Source organism: Felis catus, chromosome A3 (assembly GCF_018350175.1).
Source record: "Felis catus isolate Fca126 chromosome A3, F.catus_Fca126_mat1.0, whole genome shotgun sequence".
Taxonomy (NCBI): Eukaryota; Metazoa; Chordata; class Mammalia; order Carnivora; family Felidae; genus Felis; species Felis catus.
This window is the reverse complement of record NC_058370.1, coordinates 389,830-408,973: the sequence shown is the minus strand read 5'-3', so window position 1 is coordinate 408,973 and position 19,144 is coordinate 389,830. Positions and strand designations below refer to the sequence as shown.

General features: G+C 48.6%; 1 protein-coding gene across 1 annotated transcript in view; it reads left to right on the top strand.

The window, feature by feature from the left end:
- Window positions 1–19,144, top strand: part of PRPF6 (pre-mRNA processing factor 6) — a 48,419-nt gene that overhangs the window by 7,412 nt on the left and 21,863 nt on the right. The window contains exons 4-11 of the mRNA XM_023250933.2: window positions 316–394; window positions 1,333–1,509; window positions 1,741–1,896; window positions 11,130–11,224; window positions 11,681–11,837; window positions 12,680–12,842; window positions 17,341–17,459; window positions 18,414–18,632. Coding sequence (XP_023106701.2) covers window positions 316–394; window positions 1,333–1,509; window positions 1,741–1,896; window positions 11,130–11,224; window positions 11,681–11,837; window positions 12,680–12,842; window positions 17,341–17,459; window positions 18,414–18,632 — 1,165 coding nt within the window. The remainder of the gene's footprint in view (window positions 1–315; window positions 395–1,332; window positions 1,510–1,740; window positions 1,897–11,129; window positions 11,225–11,680; window positions 11,838–12,679; window positions 12,843–17,340; window positions 17,460–18,413; window positions 18,633–19,144) is intronic.

The window sequence follows — 19,144 nt, the reverse complement described above, 5'->3', positions numbered from 1 at the left end:
AGTGTGTGGAATTATTCTTTTGGTGACTTAATGAAGAATAATAAAATGATTTCGTTTCAGAATTGACGTCCAGTATTTCTCTTTTTTTGAGAGAGAGTGTGCATGTGCGAACGTGGGGGAAGGGGCAGAGGGAGAGGGAGAGAGAGAATCTTAACCAGACTCCATACCCAGCACAGAGCCTTATGCAGGCCTCAATCTCATGATCCTGGGATCATGACCGGAGCTGAAATCAAGAGTAGGATGCTTAACCAATTGAGCCACCCAGGTGCCCTGACGTCGAGTATTTCTAATGGATGCACACATTTTACTTTCTAGGGAGCAAAGAGAGAAAGAAGAAATCGAGAAGTACCGAATGGAACGGCCCAAAATCCAACAACAATTCTCAGATCTGAAAGTAAGTGGATGGATGGCACGCACTTTCTCATGCCTCTAAGTTACCCAGCAGAGAATGGGGTAGGATTGATGAGACTTTACTAACTTTGCTCTTTTTTAATTTTTTATCTTTTTAAATATTTACTTATTTATTTTGAAAGAGTGCGAGTGAGCATGAGCAGGCGAGGGGGAGAGAGAGGGGGAGAGAAAATCCTAAGCAGGCTCTGTGCTCAGTGAGGAGTCCGACACGGGGCTCCATCCCACAACCATGGGATCGTGACCTGAGCCAAAATCGAGAGTCGAATGCTCAACTGACTGAGCCACCCAGGTGCCCCAGCTTGCTCTTTATTAAATTCATGTGATAGCAGAAGGTCCCTGCTTTAGTGTTTAATTTTTTTTTTTTTAATTTTTTTTTTCAACGTTTTTATTTATTTTTGGGACAGAGAGAGACAGAGCATGAACGGGGGAGGAGCAGAGAGAGAGGGAGACACAGAATCGGAAACAGGCTCCAGGCTCCGAGCCATCAGCCCAGAGCCCGACGTGGGGCTCGAACTCACGGACCGCGAGATCGTGACCTGGCTGAAGTCGGACGCTTAACCGACTGCGCCACCCAGGCGCCCCAATGTTTAATTTTATGTGTATGTGTGCAAAGAAAAAGTTCTTTCTCCCTCTGCTGAAAAAAATGGGACTTGTGAGTTCATTTTCTTAGTAACTTTAATTCTGTTTGTGCATAAGGTTCTCCACACAGTCCTCTGGGCTTTGACAGAACAATTTACATTTGAGTGAGATAGAGTAGATCCAAGACATTGAATTTTTTGAGTGAAGTAGATAATTTCTGCAACAAAATTCTTTCTAAACCATGATGATTTGGGGACCAGGGGTCAGGGAGAACATAGTTTTTCATGTGCACATGAAAGTCTACCAGAGAATTCATGTTTTTCGGGGGTCGAATGTTTCCAGAGGAAGTTGGCAGAAGTCACAGAAGAAGAGTGGCTGAGCATTCCCGAGGTTGGCGATGCCAGAAACAAACGCCAGCGGAACCCGCGCTATGAGAAGCTGACTCCCGTTCCCGACAGTTTCTTCGCCAAACATTTACAGACTGGAGAGAACCATACTTCAGTGGATCCTCGACAAACTGTGAGCATCTGAAAAGAAGGCGACTGGGTCTTTAGCCTCATTAGAGAGAACAGTAGTGGGAGCCATGGGTGGTGTTAGAGTAAGTGCTTCTGTGGTTCAGAAGCTGAACTGTGGCTGAGTCTGTATAGCTGCATGTATATCAGGCTACCCTGGAAAGATTTCAGAGTGATGGGATTCTTGTGCATGAAAATGCAACCCCGTGTTTTTTGTCCTCTCCCCCTCCTCCCCCAGCAATTTGGAGGTCTTAACACACCCTATCCAGGTGGACTGAACACCCCATACCCAGGTGGAATGACACCTGGATTGATGACACCTGGCACAGGTGAGCTGGACATGAGGAAGATCGGCCAAGCGAGGAATACTTTGATGGACATGAGGCTGAGCCAGGTGAGTCTGTGTTGCGTGGCGTCTTCCTACGATGTAGAAATTGCTTTCTGATGATCAAACTAACATATGTTGGTGAAAAGTGCATATTTTGAAGTGCTTTGTCACAGGATCCGCAGACCTGTGACGAAGTAGTGTCCTGGCAGGACCCTGCGTCCAGGCGGCCTGTGCATCTGCCTACAGGGCATGCATAGGTGTGGTGCAGTCAGCACCAGCGGCAGAGGCCGGGCCGCGCGGCGCTCCTATTCCCTCTCGGGGAGCTGAGGGTGGTCGCAGGTGACAGAGGGCTGCCTGACAGACCGAATGAAGGCACTCATGTCAAGCTGCACGCTCTCTGTCAGTGCGGCTCGGTCCTTCCACCTTTATGCAGAAATTAAGTGCGGGTGTATATCCGCAGTGGAATATCACTCAGCCATACTAAAGAGGGAGAGCTGGTCATTTACAGCAACGTGGGTAGGCTCAGAAGATACTATGCTAAAAGAAGTAAGTCAGACAGAAAAAGATACCAGATGATCTCATTTATATGTGGAATTGAAAAAACAACCAACCGAAAAATAGACTCTTCAATACAGAGAACAAACTGGTGGTTGCCAGAGGGAGGAAGGAGGGTAGGTGAAATAGATAAATGGGGCTTAAGAGGTACAAACCTCTTAAAACAAGTCACCATGATGAAAAGTACAGCGTAGGGAATCGTCAGTAAAGTCGAGGTAGTGTTGTACGGTGGGTGACTGCATCGTGGTGAGCCCCGGGTGACGTATGGAGTTGTCGAATCAGCATTATACACCTGTTTTATACTTCGTATGGTAATTCTACTTCAATAAAAATGTTAAATGTGCATGTTTTCTGCCTGCACTTGAGTAAATTTGTCAGTGCTCTAGAAAACCCAGGTGAGGTACAAAAACCTTTCTAATTATGACACGCACATCGGAAACCATGAAGGGAAATATTTGCAATTTGATTACGTACCAACGATAAACTTTTGCATGATAGAAAGCACTGTAAATTCACAAGAATGCACAATGTGGGAAGAAGAATCCTCACGTGCTCGACTGCCTGTGTTGCATGTATGACCTTCCACGGTGTAGCCTCACACGGATGCACCTGCACATTCTTAGGAGGCGTCCGGGCCCACACCCTCACGCCACCAGTGGATGACGTGGGCTGTGCAGCGGGAGCTACTTGTGACTAGAAGTGGCAAAACAGTGTAGTGAACATCTCAACCGTGACTGTTTGATGCAGCGAGAAACTTTCAGGTTTTCAGGGAACTTTTACTGTACTTGAGCTTTTTCTGGTGAGCAAGTATTTTATAATACAAATCAGCTTACAAATCTAAAAAATTACACGTTTTTATGTTCCTGGATGTGTACCTACTCTATACTTCATAAATTGGGAAGTAGTTCACTGTTTATGGGTATCGTGATTGAATCTTTGAGGGACTTTGTGGGGTTTCATTATTATTATTATTATTATTTTGCTGTTACAAACCACGCTTTGGTGAGCTTGTTTGTGTATCTTTAAAATGGACTTGCGGGTTTTTTTCACCTAAGTGCTAAGCCGTCTCTCCAGCACACGGCATTTGAGAGCCCACGGCAGAGGCAGAGCTTTTGCGACCAGAGGCTTGCTGCGCTGGCTGAGGGCGGGGCATGCATCGCCTCTGTGGTCACTGTCACCGACTGGAGAGGCAAACCCCCTGCGGCCAGCCAGCCTCCGTCTCGCTTCCATTCTTGCCGGTGGCGTGGCTGCATCTTCTGCGCGTCTCCTGTCCCAGCAGTGCCGTCAGTGCTGCCTCTGGCGCCTGCTTTGTCCGTTTCCCTCTTGTCTCGACACTGCTCTGACGTAAATCATCATTCCTGTTGTGTGCGTCTTCAGGAGTTGTTTCTCTTCTAGGGTTTTTTATGGAATACAGAATAATTTCTTAAAAATCCTTTTTGGTAACTTTTTTGTGGTAAAATATATGTGATAAAATTTGCCATTTTAATGATTTTTCTTAATGTTTATTTTATTTTATTTTATTTTTCAACGTTTATTTATTTTTGGGACAGAGAGAGACAGAGCATGAACGGGGGAGGGGCAGAGAGAGAGGGAGACACAGAATCGGAAACAGTCTCCAGGCTCTGAGCCATCAGCCCAGAGCCCGACGCGGGGCTCGAACTCACGGACCGCGAGATCGTGACCTGGCTGAAGTCGGACGCTTAACCGACAGCGCCACCCAGGCGCCCCTCTTAATGTTTATTTTTGAAGGAGACAGAGACAGAGTGAGCAGGGAGGGGCAGAGAGAGAGGGAGGCACAGAATCCGAAGCAGGCTCCAGGCTCTGAGCCATCAGCACAGAGCCTGAGGTGGGACTCGAACCCACAAACTGTGAGATCATGACCTGAGCCGAAGTCGGACGCTTAACCGACTGAGCCCCCCAGGCGCCCCCGTACTTAAGTGTACAGACAGTGGTGTTGAGTGCGTTCATGTTGTTACGTGACTGTCACTGCCGGCTGACTCCAGAACTTCTTCATCTTCCCAAACTGAAGCTCTGTCCGCATCGATGCTGATTTCCCAGTTTCCACCTCCAGCCCCTCTTAACTTCTTTTCTTTCTGTCTCTACAAATTTGACTTGATTCTTGCACGTACCCTCACATGAGTGGATTCGCACAGCATCTGTCCTCTTGTGACTGGCTTCATTTCCATTAGAGTGATGTTCTCAAGGCTCATCCCGACTGTGGCGTGTGTCGGTACCTCTTTTCTTTTTCAAGCTGAAAAACACTTCATCGTGTGTATGTATAGATCCCATTTTGTCTGTTCTTTCGACAGACGCTTGGGTTGCTTCCACCTTTCGGCTATTGTGACTCGTGCTGCTGCGGACACGGGTGTGCGGGTAGCCGTTTGAGTCCCTGCTTCCGAGTTCCTTTGGGTGTAAACCCAGAAGTGGGTTGGTGGATCATGTGGTGACTCTCTGTTTACTTCTTTGAGCAGCTCTGCCTAAGGGTTGCAGTTTCTCACTATCCTGGACATTTGTTATTTTCGGATATCCTGGTAACAGCCGTCGTAACAGGTGTGAAGTACTGTCTCGTCGCTGTGGTTTTCATTTGTGTTTCCCTGATGAATGTTGAGTGTCTTTCCATGTGGAGAAATGTCTTTTCATGTCTTTTCCTTGGAGCAAAGTCTACTCAAGTCCTTTACCCATTTTTTTGGTGTTATGGTTTTATTGACACAAATACAGCGTGCACATAAGCTGTCTGTTCATTTTGTTTGCTGCACAGCCTGGCTTGAGATTGGTGAGTCTCATGGCCGGCGGGGCTGCGCTTTCCACAGCGGTTTTGTGGTTCCTGGAGGGACCCCGTGAGCGGTCTCTGCATAGTAAGATCTGTTGCATGTCAGCAACGCTTCAAGCTCCTTGACATCGTGGACGAGGAACTTCCGGAAGCCACCGGGGAGCGTGTGCTTTGTTTTCTTGTTGCTCCCGTAACCGGTGCTGGCCATCAGGATCTGGCCCTTGAACCTTCTGTGCACTCTATTTTCCGTGCCTCTGGGTTTCTGCCAGTTGAGTTTAATTTGACACATGGGTCTGACTGGTGCTGGATGAACTTCTTGGTTCCCTTTCTGACGGTGCTGTGCTTCACCTGAGGTCTGAAGGTGGCCACGATGCCGGGGAGTGACAGCACCGAGGACGAGCTGCCCGTTTTTTTTCAAGAGCAGTTTTAGATTCACACCAGAGTTGCGAGAAAAAGATAGATTTCCCATATGCCCTCTGCCCCCACACGTGCGTAGCCTCTTCTATTGCCAGCATTCCCATCTGAGTGGGCCAGTCTTTAAAATTAATGAGCCTACATTTACAAATCATCATCCAAACCTGTAGTTGGTATTAGGGTTCACTCTTGGTGTTGTGCATATTATGGATTCGGACAAATGTATAATAACGTGTATCCACCATTGCATAGTTGACTCTTGAACAACGCAAGGGTTAGAGGCAGTGACTCCCTGCTCAATTGGAAATCCGTGTGTAACTTTTTACTCCCCAGAAACTTAACTGCTAAAGCCTATTGTTGACTGGAAGCCTTACTGATCACTAACTGTTGATTAACGCCTATTTTCTACATTGTATGTATCATGAACTGTATCCTCACAATAAAGGGAGCTCAAGAAAAAACATTATTTAGAAAGTCGTAAGAGAAAATACATTTACAGTATTATCCTGTATTGAAGAAAATCCATGTAGACCCATGTAATTCAGCCATGTTGTTCAAGGGTCAGTTATTATATCACTAAAAAGAGGTTCACTGCCTTTGAAGAGATTTAAAAATTCCCCTGATAAGCTCTGCCAGCTCGTCCCTTCCTGCCTCTCCACCTCTAGCAATCACTGAACTTTTTACTGTCTTCATAGCTCTGCCTTTTCCAGAATGCCATATGATTGGAACCATTCAGTGCGTAGCTTTCTCAGATTGGCTTCTTTCAGTTAGTAACATGCATTTAAATTTCTTCCATGTCCTTTCTGTTGTTTTTTTTTTTAATTCACATTAGCTTAAAAACATTTTTTTGATGTTTTGTTTATTTTTGGGAGTGAGAGTACAAGCGGGGGAGGGGCAGCGGGAGGGGGACAGAAGATCTGAAGCGGGCTCTACGCTGACAGCAGCAAGCTTGATGTGGGGCTTGACTCATGTGAGGTCATGACCTGAGCCAGTGTCGGGCATCGCACCAACTGAGCCACCAAGCCACCCAGGCACCCCTCACGTTAGCTTTAATCGTAATAAGATTTGGCATCTTTTTGCATGCTTAGTGGCTATTTCTTTTTAAAAAATGCTTTTAATTGCAGTGTAGCTGACACACAATGTTACATTAATTTCAAGTGTGCTTCTTTATGTCCTTTCATGGCTTCACAGCTCATTTCTTTCTGTCACTGAGCACTGCTCGTTTTCTGGATCTATTTTATCCATCATCTACTGAAGGACATCTTGGTTGCGTCTAAGTTTTGGCAGTTCTGGGGCGCCTGGGTGGCGCAGTCGGTTGAGCGTCCGACTTCAGCCAGGTCACGATCTCGCGGTCTGTGAGTTCGAGCCCCGCGTCAGGCTCTGGGCTGACGGCTCGGAGCCTGGAGCCTGTTTCCGATTCTGTGTCTCCCTCTCTCTCTGCCCCTCCCCCGTTCATGCTCTGTCTCTCTCTGTCTCAAAAATAAACGTTGAAAAAAAAAATTTAAGTTTTGGCAGTTTTTTTTGTTTTGTTTTGTTTTAATTTTTTTTTAACGTTTATTTTTGAGACAGGGAGAGACACAGCATGAACAGGGGAGGGTCAGAGAGAGGGAGACACAGAATCTGAAGCAGGCTCCAGGCTCTGAGCTGTCAGCACAGAGCCCGACGCGGGGCTCGAACTCACGGACCGCGAGATCATGACCTGAGCCGAAGTCGGCCGCTTAACCGACTGAGCCACCCAGGCGCCCCAGTTTTGGCAGTTTTGAATAAAGCTGCTGTAAACGTTCATGTGCAGTTTTGTGTGTGTGTACGTGTAATTTTTTAACTCTGGGTAAATACCAAAAAGTGTGACTATTGGATTATATGGTAAGAATATGTTTAGTTTTGTAAGAGACCAACGAACCGTCTCCCAAAGTGGCTGCACCGTTTGGCATGCCCGCCGGCAACGCATGAGAGCTCCCGCCGCCCCACACCCTCACCGGCGTATGGTGTCAGTGTTCTGGAAATTGCTCATTCTAAGAGGTGTGTAGCAGTATCTTGTTTTCATTTGCATTTTTCTCTGGTGACATATGTGGAGCATCTTTTCATATTTATATTTGTCATCTGTATATCTTTGGTGAAGGGTCTGTTAGGGTCTTTGGCCCAGTTTTTAATTGGATTCTTTTCAGATTATTGAGTTTCAATTGTTCTTTCTATGTTTTGGATACACGTCCTTTATCAGATTTGTCTTTTTGAGTATCTGTTCCCAGTCTGCGGCTTGTTTTTTTATTCCCTTGACAATGCCTTTTTATTAAATTTATTTTTACAATTTACATCCAAGTTAGCATCTAGTGCAACAATGATTTCAGGAGTAGATTCCTTAGTGCCCCTGACCCATTTAGCCCATCCCCCCTCCCACACCCCCCCCCAGTAACCCTCAGTTTGTTCTCCATATTTGTGAGTCTCTTCTGTTTTGTCCCCCTCCCTGTTTCTATATTATTTTTGTTTCCCTCCCTTATGTTCATCTGTTTTTTCTCTTAAAGTCCTCATGTGAGTGAAGTCATATGATTTTTGTCTTTCTCTGACTGATTTCGCTTAGCATAATACCCTCCAGTTCCATCCATGCAGTTGTGAATGGCAAGATTTCATTCTTTTTGATTGCCGAGTAATACTCCATTGCATATATACACCATGTCTTTATCCATTCATCCATTGATGGACATTTGGGCTCTTTCCATACTTGGGCTGTTGTCGATAGTGCTGCTATAAACATTAGGGTGCATTGTCCCTTCAAAATAGCACAGCTGGGGGCGCCTGGGTGGCGCAGTCGGTTGAGCGTCCGACTTCGGCCAGGTCACGATCTCGCGGTCCGTGAGTTCGAGTCCCGCGTCAGGCTCTGGACTGATGGCTCAGAGCCTGGAGCCTGTTTCCGATTCTGTGTCTCCCTGTCTCTCTGCCTCTCCCCTGTTCATGCTCTGTCTCTCTCTGTCCCAAAAATAAATAAAAAACGTTGAAAAAAAAAATTCAAAATAGCACAGCTGTATCCCTTGGATAAATACCTAGTAGTGCAATTGCTGGGTCGTAGGGTAGTTCTGTTTTTTATTTTTTGAGGAACCGCCACACTGTTTTCCAGAGTGGCTGCACCAGCTTGCATTCCCACCAGCAGTGCAAGAGAGATCCCCTTTCTCCGCATCCTCGCCAACATCTGTTGTTACCTGAGTTGTTAACGTTAGTCATTCTGACAGGGGTGAGGTGGTATCTCATTGCGGTTTTGATTTGTATTTCCCTGATGATAAATGACATTGAGCATCTTCTCATGTGTCTGTTGGCCATCTGGATGTCTTCTTTGGAGAAGTGTCTGTTCATGTCTTTTGCCCATTTCTTTACTGGATTATTTGTGTTTTGGGTGTTGAGTTTGATAAGTTCTTTATAGATTTGGGATACTAACTCTTTATCTGATATGTCATTTGCAAATATCTTCTCCCATTCCTTTGGTTGCTGTTTAGTTTTGCTGATTGTTTCCTTTGCTGTGCAGAAGCTTTTCATTTTGATGAGGTCCCAGTAGTTCATTTTTGCTTTTGTTTCCCTTGCCTCCGGAGACGTGTTGAGTAAGAAGTTGCTGCAGCCAAGATCAGAGAGGTTTTTGCCTGCTTTCTCCTCGAGGATTCTGATGGCTTCATTTAGGTCTTTCATCCATTTAGAGTTTAGTTTTGTGTCTGGTGTAAGAAAGCGGTCCAGGTTCATTCTTCTGCATGTCGCTGTCCAGTTTTCCCAGCACCACTTGCTGAAGAGACTGTCTTTATTCCATGGGATATTCTTTCCTGCTTTGTCAAAGATCAGTTGGCCATACGTTTGTGGGTCCATTTCTGGGTTCTCTATTCTGTTCCATTGATCTGAGTGTCTGTTTTTGTGCCAGACAGTGCCTTTCACAGACAGAAATTTTTTAATATAAGGAAGTCTAACTTATCAGTTCTTTCATGGATGGTGCCTTTGGTGTTGTGTCTAAAAAGTCCTCACCAAGCCCCAGATCATCTACATTTTCTCCTATGCTACCATGTAAGAGTTTTATAGTTTCGTGTTTTATATTTAGGTTTGTATTCCATTTTGAATTAATTTTTGTGAGGGGTATAGAGTTTGTGTCTAGATTCATTTCTTTGCATGTGGATGTCCAGTGGGTTTAGTGCCATTTGTTGAGGAGACTGTTCTTGCTCTGTTATGTTGCCTTTGCTCCTCTGTCAAAGATCAGTTGACTGTATTTCTGGGCTCTGTGCTCGCCCCCCACCCCCGCCCCAAAGTAAGCTCCACACCCGACATGTGGCTTGAACTCAACAACCCTGAGATCAAGAGTCCCATGCTCTACGGGCTAAACTAGCCCCCTGGGCCCTGTTCTCTACCACTGATCCATTTGTCCGTGTTTTCGACAGTACACACTGTCTTGGTTACTGTGGCTTTGCAGTGAGTCTGAAAGTTGGGTAGTATCAGCCCTCTGGCCTCTTTCTTCTGCTTCAATATTGTGTCGGCCACTGCAGGCCTTTGTCTTTCTACATAAGCATTAGAATCAATGTGTTGATACCCATGGAATAACTGGTTGGGATTTTGATTGGGATTGCATTGAATCTATACATCAAGGTGGGAAGAACTGATATCTTAATGATATTGTCTTTTTTTCAGGAACATGGAGAGTAGATGATACTTTTTTGTTTTGTTTTTTTAGAATTGAAAAAAATTATTTTTAGCATTTTTTTTTTTTTGAGAGAGAGAGAGGGCACAAGCGAGTGAGGGGCAGAGAGAAAGAGAAAGAGAGAGAAAGAGAGAGAAGTGGGGCTCACCTGAAGCGAGGCTCGTGCTCACCCCAAGCAGGGCTCGAGCTCAGGAACCATGAGAGCCAAAGTCAGAAGCTTAATAGACTGAGCCACCCAGGCACCCGATACTTTGTTTTTAATTTCAGATTCCTTTTGTTCACTGCTGATATATGGGAAAGTGATTGACTTTTGTATGCAACCTTGTATCCTACACCCTTACTATAATTGCTTATTAGGTCTGGGAATTTTTATGTTGATTCCTTGGATTTTCTACATACACAGTCATATGCAAACAGAGCCTTATCTTTTCCATTCCAGTCTAGACCACTTTCCTCTTTCTCTTGTCTTGCTGAATTCACTTAGGACCCTCTGTCCACATTTCTTTTTTGTTGTTGTTGTTGTTACTGTTTATCATGGTAATTTTAAGGTTCACAGAGAGAATTGTATAATGAACTGCTATTTGCTAATTTAAAGAAAGTTATTGAAATAATCTTTTTACTTTATAATTTCTAGGTTTTACTCATTCATAGGTAGACCTTATGTTTAGCTAGGTTTTTTCCCCCTGGGGCTTTTATGATTTTTTTTTTTTTATAACTCTGTTATATATATATATGTGTGATCATCACAAACTGTTGTTTTGAGTTAGTGTTGTTTTTCTACCTTTATAGTGTCCGTATTCACTGGTGGTCAGGATTGTGGGAGGGGTCCTGGGGCTTCTGGGTACTTTGTTTTGGCGTCTTTGACTCCCCTCCAGTTCCTATTTGACTTGTCCTGCCTTGCAGGTGTCTGACTCAGTGAGTGGGCAGACTGTGGTTGACCCCAAAGGCTATCTGACGGATTTAAACTCCATGATTCCGACCCACGGAGGGGACATCAAGTGAGTGCTCTGTGGAACTGGTGGGAAGGAGTGGGACTCAGGTTGCCTAGAGTGTTTTAGATTTTATTTGAAAAGTATGCAGCCAAAATAGGACGCGGACATTCTAAAAAACGTGTGGTGAAATAGGTTGATTTTTATCTGTACGGTTAAGTATGTTGTGGATATGAAATATGTTACAAATAATATTCAAAATTGGTGGGCATGCTGAACTAGAAGGCACCTTGCTAACTGTGTCCCACACGAGGACCCTCAAGCTCAGTGCCTGCCTGGCGCCTGGAGAGGTCTTACAGCCTGTTTGCACGGGTGCTCCGCAGCCGTCTCAGAAGGGTGCTGGTCAGAGCTTTGAGCGGGTTTTGCCCCTTGGGACATCAGATTTGACAGTCCCTGCACTGGCGTCTTCGTCCTGGGCCTGGGCATCCCCTCGGCCTGACCCCGTGTGCCTTCTGACCCTTGCAGTGACATCAAGAAGGCACGGCTGCTCCTCAAGTCTGTGCGGGAGACAAACCCTCACCACCCACCAGCCTGGATTGCATCCGCCCGCCTGGAAGAGGTCACCGGGAAGCTGCAAGTAGCACGAAACCTCATTATGAAGGGGACGGAGATGTGCCCCAAGGTAAGGCTCGGGTTGGGGTTTTCCTGGAAGGCTGCACGATGCCAGCCGCGGAGGGACCCTCAGTGTCTGTAGCACGCGGGGCGTCTGTGAGAGGTAGACTTGAGGTAGAATGAACCTGCCTGCCTCTTGGTGTCGAGACTCCACACAGCTGGACAGGCCAGGGGGAGGAGGCAAAAAGTATTAAAGGGCTTTTTCCTGCTTATTCTCACTTAGAGTTTAAGGCTCATCTACGGTTAGTTTAATGGCAGGATAACCTTAACCAGACAGCTAAATTGGTCAGCTTTTCCACCCCACCTAATATAAGAGGCATAAAGATTAATTCTCACTCTTAGGAGACTATTCCAGTACTTTTTTGAGAGGTGGGGAGACTAGACAAGCTTTAAAAAGTCCTTTGAGACCCTCTAACGCACCATACATTTATTGTGCAGATGGGGTGCCCTTGGCAGTGAAAGATACCCTCTCTGAACCCTTAACACAGGACATCAGGCATAAATTAGAACTTCCCAGGCAATCCCACAGCCACATGCCGATACGTCTCCATTTCGTCTGTCGATTGACTCATCATCCCAAAGGGCAGACTGTTCGTCTCTCGTAGTGTTGTGTGTTTCCCTGACTTGGACACAGAGGTGCTGGAGCGACATTCCCAAGCGTTGGCATTACGGGGCCCCCGGTGCAGGCGTGTTTGAGACCAAGCTCACGGACTTAGGTTTGATTGTAAAACCTGGGGCCGTGGGTCTGATGAGCCCAGCCCCTCCTGTTCCTGAGGCTTTCGGGGTCGCCTGCTGCTCTGCCTCAGCTTACTGCCTGCACGGACACTTCTGTTGTTTTGTTTTGCCTCACAGAGTGAAGATGTCTGGCTAGAAGCAGCCAGGCTGCAGCCTGGGGACACAGCCAAAGCTGTGGTGGCCCAAGCTGTCCGTCACCTCCCTCAGTCTGTCAGGATTTACATCAGAGCAGCGGAGCTGGAAACAGACATTCGCGCCAAGAAGCGGGTTCTTCGCAAAGGTGAGCCTCCCTGGGGCTGCCGTCACCAGCAGATGCATCTGGGGCTGTGACCCACGTGAGGCAGGCGCCACCTTCTCCACTCCTGGTGCCCGTGTTCTCGCTCGGAGAGCAGACTCTTCACTGCTCTGCTCAGGCTTTTGGTGGAAACGGTTAGGGAATGGGTGATGTTTTCAGGCCTTTTTCTGGGCTGGGTTGCCTCTGCTCTTGGACCCTCTTGGATCGGGGGGTAGTTTCCACTCTGGATGAGGCACTCGGGTTTATATCCCACACCTGCCTTTTCCCGTTGTGTGACCTCGAGCACGGTAAGCAGTCACGCTGTGGCCCAGGTTTTCCCATCTGTAAGAACAGTGTTCATTCGGAACCTGCTTCTTGGGGCTTGATGTGGTGGTGTCTGTGGGGGGCAAGCCGGGCCAGCCCAGGGCAGGCTTTGGGGTGCCCGTCTTCTCCACTGTCAGGAACCTGACGCCGTGGCAGGTAGCGTGTCGTGGTTTTAAGGCTGGACCAACTGGGTGGTCACAGCAGAGCTGTGTGTTAATGGGGTCCTTCCCGTCTCCTGAAACCCTTGCTGGGTCACGGGATAGCACCTGTCTTCTCGCCTGGTGCTTCAAGCAGGGTGGCATGTGCCATCGGCTCCTGTCACAGTGAATGGTTTGTATGGCGAGGAGGCTGTCCCCACCCAGGAGTCACTGCCCAGATGGAGCCTGTGTGGTGAACTGTCGTTGTTGCAGAGCTCGCGTTAAGAGCCGCGTTTCTCCCTGCACAGCCTGTGAAGTGGATGCTGCTTCTGGTCTCTGTTCCAGAGCAGATGCGCATGAGAGGGCTGGTCCGGAGTAAACCTGTGTCAGTGGCGTAACTCTGCTTGAATTGGTGGTGTGGGGAAAGCGAGGTATGTTTTGTAGGATTGAGGGCAGTGTTCGGTGAGAGGTTCCCGGCTCTTGTTTTTAAGGTGGGTGTTTGAATGAGATGTTAAGAGGTGTGTGACCTCAGGCCATGCGAGTGTTCTCACACAGTTTCTGACTGTTTGTTCTCTGTGTTTGATTGAGGCCGGGCAGAGTCCCCCTTGTGCCTGTGTGTGTTCATGCGTGTTTTCCTCTCTTGGGTCTGGTTCTCGATTGCAGCCCTACGACCCGTTAAGTGCTCAGCCAGTCTTTTAAAATGAGGCCAGGAGCAGAAAGTTAGCACCTGTCTTGGTTTATAGAAATCAGCTTGTCTGTTTTTAGCCAGAAAATTAGTTCTTTAATGACAAACATATTAAACTGTGGGTAATTAGCATTATTTATTTAGGAAAGCTCTACTGAATCTCGCCTGCCACAACTCATGATGAATGGTCAAAATGTCTTTGTGGCCACTCCTTTTTCACCACCACATTACCTGGATTCATTTCCATCTGGCTTCAGATTTGGAGAGGGGAGCGGGCATGGCGGTGGGGCCTGCAGAGCAGTGTTGACTGATGGCTTTTCCAAGCTGTGCTGGATCTCTAGAGCAACGGCTCTCCTGCCTCTGCTTCTCTCAGAGAGCTGTGCTAAGGTAGAAAGAACATGGAGTCCCCAAGCTGGCCTCTGCCCCTAATCCCTGCTCTTGGTCCTGGCCTGCCCCTGGCCTCAGAGTATTTCCAAGAACAGCATTCTTTTTTCAGATGCCTGGGGCAGAGCTGGGTGCTGCTTCAGTTAGCTCTTGGTGAGAATCAAGGTGACAGCTACTTCCATCAGTGACTTAGGACACCTCTCCAGCCCTGAGTTGCTGGCATGGGAGCTCTGGGTCTCAGTTGAATGCAGCTGACCTCTTAGTCCGTTGTTGGGAGGATTTGAACTTGGAATGCTAGTCTGACACCTGAGTGACCTTGAGCGTGGTATTAGACCTTTGAGCTGGTGTCCTGGTCTGTATAAGGGCAACATGTGGGCCTGAGGCTAGGCTGTTGGCTGCCTCCTGTCAACTCGGCTCACTATGATAGACGTGAAGGTCTATGTCACTCTGCGATTAATACAGTCATAGAAGTGGAGTTATTTTACCCTGAAACCGTGTATTTTGGTGCATAAATCATGGCAGCCTCCAGTGGCCGTCACTGTCGGGTCACTGTGAGCAGATGGATAGCAGCTGAGTGTCCTCCCTGCAGGGCCATGGCCGTAGATCATGTCGGCCTCTGTGTGATCCCGCCTTCTGCTTGCGGGCATGTCTATCCCTACCTAGGCTGCCCCTTGTATACCGGCTGGCTACAGCCTCTCAACGTGGTAGCTGGCCTCTGGGAAGAGCTCTGGCAGGAGCCGAACCGGCCAGCAACAGCTGGTTTAGCTTTAGTGCTCCGGGCTGCTGACGAGACAGCGGTGGAGGAGTTCCCACTGTCTTCCCAAAAAGTGGACACACACCAGCCCTGGGCGTCGTACCCATCTCTTGGTGAAGGTAACGACCCTGTGAGTTCAGTCCCACTGGAAAGTTCCAGATGCTAGAGACTGAATGACGAAGTTTACTTCCACTGATCTGCAGTATAATGCGGAGAAGGGAAGCAGGGGCAAAGTAGCTAACGTGTGCCTGCAGGGGTGTACTTGTGTGTCCTTGTGTTTCTGGCTGGTCACTTGGCTGGAGGATAGGACTTTCTTCCTCCACTGCTTGTGCCCTCTGCTAGCACCTTACCTGGTCAGGGTCCTTTCCTGGACCAGGGACTCAAACTGTGAACTCCTGAAGTGGCTAGGTCCTCAGCGGTCTTGCTTTCTTGGGCTGCCACGCTTCCATTAACTAACTTTGGAAGTGGAAATCCTAAGCCAGGCCTTAGCACTCTCTGGGCTCTGGTCATGGGTTGTCCTTCCGCAGTACACAGTGCCACTCAGTCTCCCCTTGGGGGTGAGAGTTCCCCTCTCCAGCCAGGGCTGGTGCACTGGCCTCAGAGGGCTCATCTTTCAGTGTGATAGAGCTGTGGCTCTGAGGCCTCCTGCAGAGTTCACAGGTGGGAACCAAGCTTTCCCAGTGGGTTGTGACCTGTAGTCTGGGGAGCTGCTTGGATGTCACTGCTTCTTCCTGGACCTGTGCGTTTTGGCTGCGTGAGAAGCACCCGTGTAGGCGGTTGCATCCCATGATGTTGAGGCCTGTTGCTTCGGGGTGTTTCTCCCAGCCACGTTCGAAATGCTCACTAGTGTCCCGTTGTTCTGCTAGGCCTTTGCTGCAAATGATGGGGATGTGGTAAGGCCAAGGGATCCCGCAGTCTGAGCCCTTTGCTGCACGTTTTTCTCTGTGAAATCGGTTTCTTGAGTACGCAGTGGATGTGTGGTGCTGGAAGGGCTCTGTAGTCAGGGAAGGCACTTCCAACCCTGAGAGAACCAGTCCCTGCCGCTCCCAATGGAATGGGTCCAGGGTGTTGGCCCAGTCCAGGGGCTGGCTAGGGAATGGTTCCGGGTGAGGGGACTCAGCTCAGCAGTGGGCATCGTCAGGCCACCCTTGGGAGGGATTCCGTGAACTCCGAATGGCCCTCTGTGATCCTGCTCCGTGGCGCTGGTACGCAGCCCCGTGGATTGGGTGGGGGCGGCACGTCCCCTGAAGAGGAGGCCTGCCAGTTGCTTCTGCTGGTGAGGGAGGCTCAGCTCCATTGGCAGGGAAGCCTGCCAGTTCATCTGCTGGTGATGAAACCTGGCTTCATCCGGGTGCCCCCGGAAGGCCCCAGTCTGTGCCCTGATTTCAGATGAAATCAGAGAGCTGCCTCAGAAGTGCTGTGCTTTCCTGGCTAGTGACCTGAGCTGTGCTGTTCTCCGTCAGCCCACCCCTGCCGGGGGCCTCCCGGAGGGCCTGGCCTCACCCTCCCCTAGTACTCACGCTGCAGGGCTCTGTGTTGGTCTGCCTTCTGATTTGGACTTTTTGGTAAATTGTGTATGAAGAAAGGGTTCTGTTGCTTAAACAGAGGTTTGGAAGTTTCTGGACTGCACAAAGTTGTAGCCTCTTCTGGGAGTCCGTCCCCCTTCTCTGATGTCACTCCATATGCTGGCTGCCATGGGCCACCAAAGGAGCCCACCTGCTGCAGAACCAGTCTGTCTGCGTCAGCGCACAGCGCTCCTCAGGGGCCAAGAAGGAGCCCACACCCAGCTGGCCCTCAGATGCACACCAGCCTGGGGAGATGTGTATCCCAGGGCCACTTCTCTTTGCTTTCCCCCGATTTCTGCACACTCACTCACGTGCGACCCGCCCGGCCAGCCCTTCACACGTGGGTGATTGCCTTCTTGTGGTTCTTAACATTGGTTTTCAGGCCTGAGTGGGAGCAGACATGGCACACAACTCCCTGTGCCTCCCTCAGTTGTCTGCTGTGTCCTGGCCTTGCTTGTGATTGAAGATGTTCTGCCCTGGGCTTGGCTGTATCTGCCCCAGACTCGAGAGGACCCACATAAAGGGCTGCTCCGCGATCCTGGCCACCAAGGGAGGGATCTTTTGGCCCTGCTGGCGGCAGCGCTCTTTGTGACACAAGCATCCTGCTTCTGCTTCTGCTTTTCCGTGACCTGATTTCTTGCCTGACCTTTCTCAGCCCTTGAACATGTTCCAAACTCGGTTCGCTTGTGGAAGGCAGCCGTTGAACTGGAAGAGCCTGAAGATGCTAGAATCATGCTCAGCCGAGCTGTGGAGTGCTGCCCCACCAGCGTGGAGGTGAGTCTGGCAGGCTCTGCCTGAGTCCAAGTGCAGCGTCTGGAAGTGGCATCGGCTGAGCATTGAGCCGTGATTTCTGGGGCCGTGAGGCGGGGTGAAATCATACGAGGCCATCTCGTAACATGGCTGCTGGGCAGAATGGCCAGCCTGGCCGTGGTCACTCGTGCTCCTAATGGAAGTGCAGAATGGAATCTTAGCTCGCCTCCGGCCCCTACAGAGAATTCTGTTTTGAGCACTCTTTTGCAAGGGCCTGTCCTTCTCGTTCAGCTCAGAGTTTGTAAATGGGACCTGCACAGTGGAGGGTGGTAGAAAATACTAATGGCGTCTTTCTCTCAGCCCAGCATGAGAGGTTCGTTGCCTCAAACTAGTTGGGTTTCTTTAGTTTCAAACATTCTGGTTCACAGCATTCTGTGCAATGATTTTTAGTGTTGGTTTTATGATATCCAACGTGTCCTTAATTATCCTAAGGGGTATTGTGAAATTCTCCAAGCAAAATTAATCTTCATTTATGTAAAAGTAAATAGAGCCCTACACATCTTTGGTGATGAAATGCTGCAGAATGAACAGCCAGGATGTGAGAACCCCAGAAGGCTGAACAGCCGGGTGTCCTTTGTGAAGTCCGCAGTCGCGTCCTGCTCATCTTCTGTGCCACACCTGGAATGAGTCGGGCACAGTGTGTACATTTAACTGGTGTTTGAAATGTTTGACTGAGACTCTGTCGACTTCTCGTGTTCACCAGAGTCACTAAATAAGTCAGAAGCAGAACTGCACGGTTAATCAGATCAGGTGAAAAATGTTGCTGTATACGTTCACGGGCCCTGTTTAAAGGATCCTTGAGAGCTGTTAGAAAGAAGTTTGTGCAAGTGCTGCGGCCTGTTAAGGTTGGCTCAACGTTTGACCTGGCGGGTTGTGCTGAATGCTGTCCTCTTGTTTGCTGGTGTTGTCTCCCCACAGCTCTGGCTTGCTCTGGCAAGGCTAGAGACCTATGAAAATGCCCGCAAGGTCTTAAATAAGGCCCGGGAGAACATCCCTACAGACCGGCACATCTGGATCACGGCTGCCAAGCTGGAGGAAGCCAATGGCAACACGCAGATGGTGGAGAAGATCATTGACCGAGCCATCACCTCGCTGCGGGCTAACGGTGTGGAGATCAACCGCGAACAATGGATCCAGGTGAGGTCAGCAGGTAGGACTCTCCTCCGTAAGCAGCTCTGTCTCGGTGTCTGCTTTAAACATGTACGTTGGGGGGCGTCTAGGTGGCTCAGGTCATGATCTCATGGTTCGTGAGTTCGAGCCCCGCGTCGGGCTCTGTGCTGACAGCTTAGAGCCTGTATCGGATCCTCTGAACCCCTCTCTCTCTGCCCCTCCCCTGCTCTCTCTCTCTCTTTCAAAAATAAATAAACATTAAAAAAATAAATACAAATAAAAATGCATGTTGGGGGGTGCCTGGGTGGCTTAGTCAGTCAAACCAAGGTCTGACTCTTGGTTTCTGCTCAGGTCATGATCTCATGGCTCGTGAGTTCAAGCCCTGCCTCGGCTCTGTGGTGAAAGTGTGGAGCCTGTTTGGGATTTTCTTTCTCTCTCTCTCTCCCTCCCCCCACCTTGCCCCTCTCCCGCTTGCATGTGCTTTTTCTCTCTCTCAAAATAAATAAATAAACTTAAAAAAAAAACCACGTTGGAGTCTC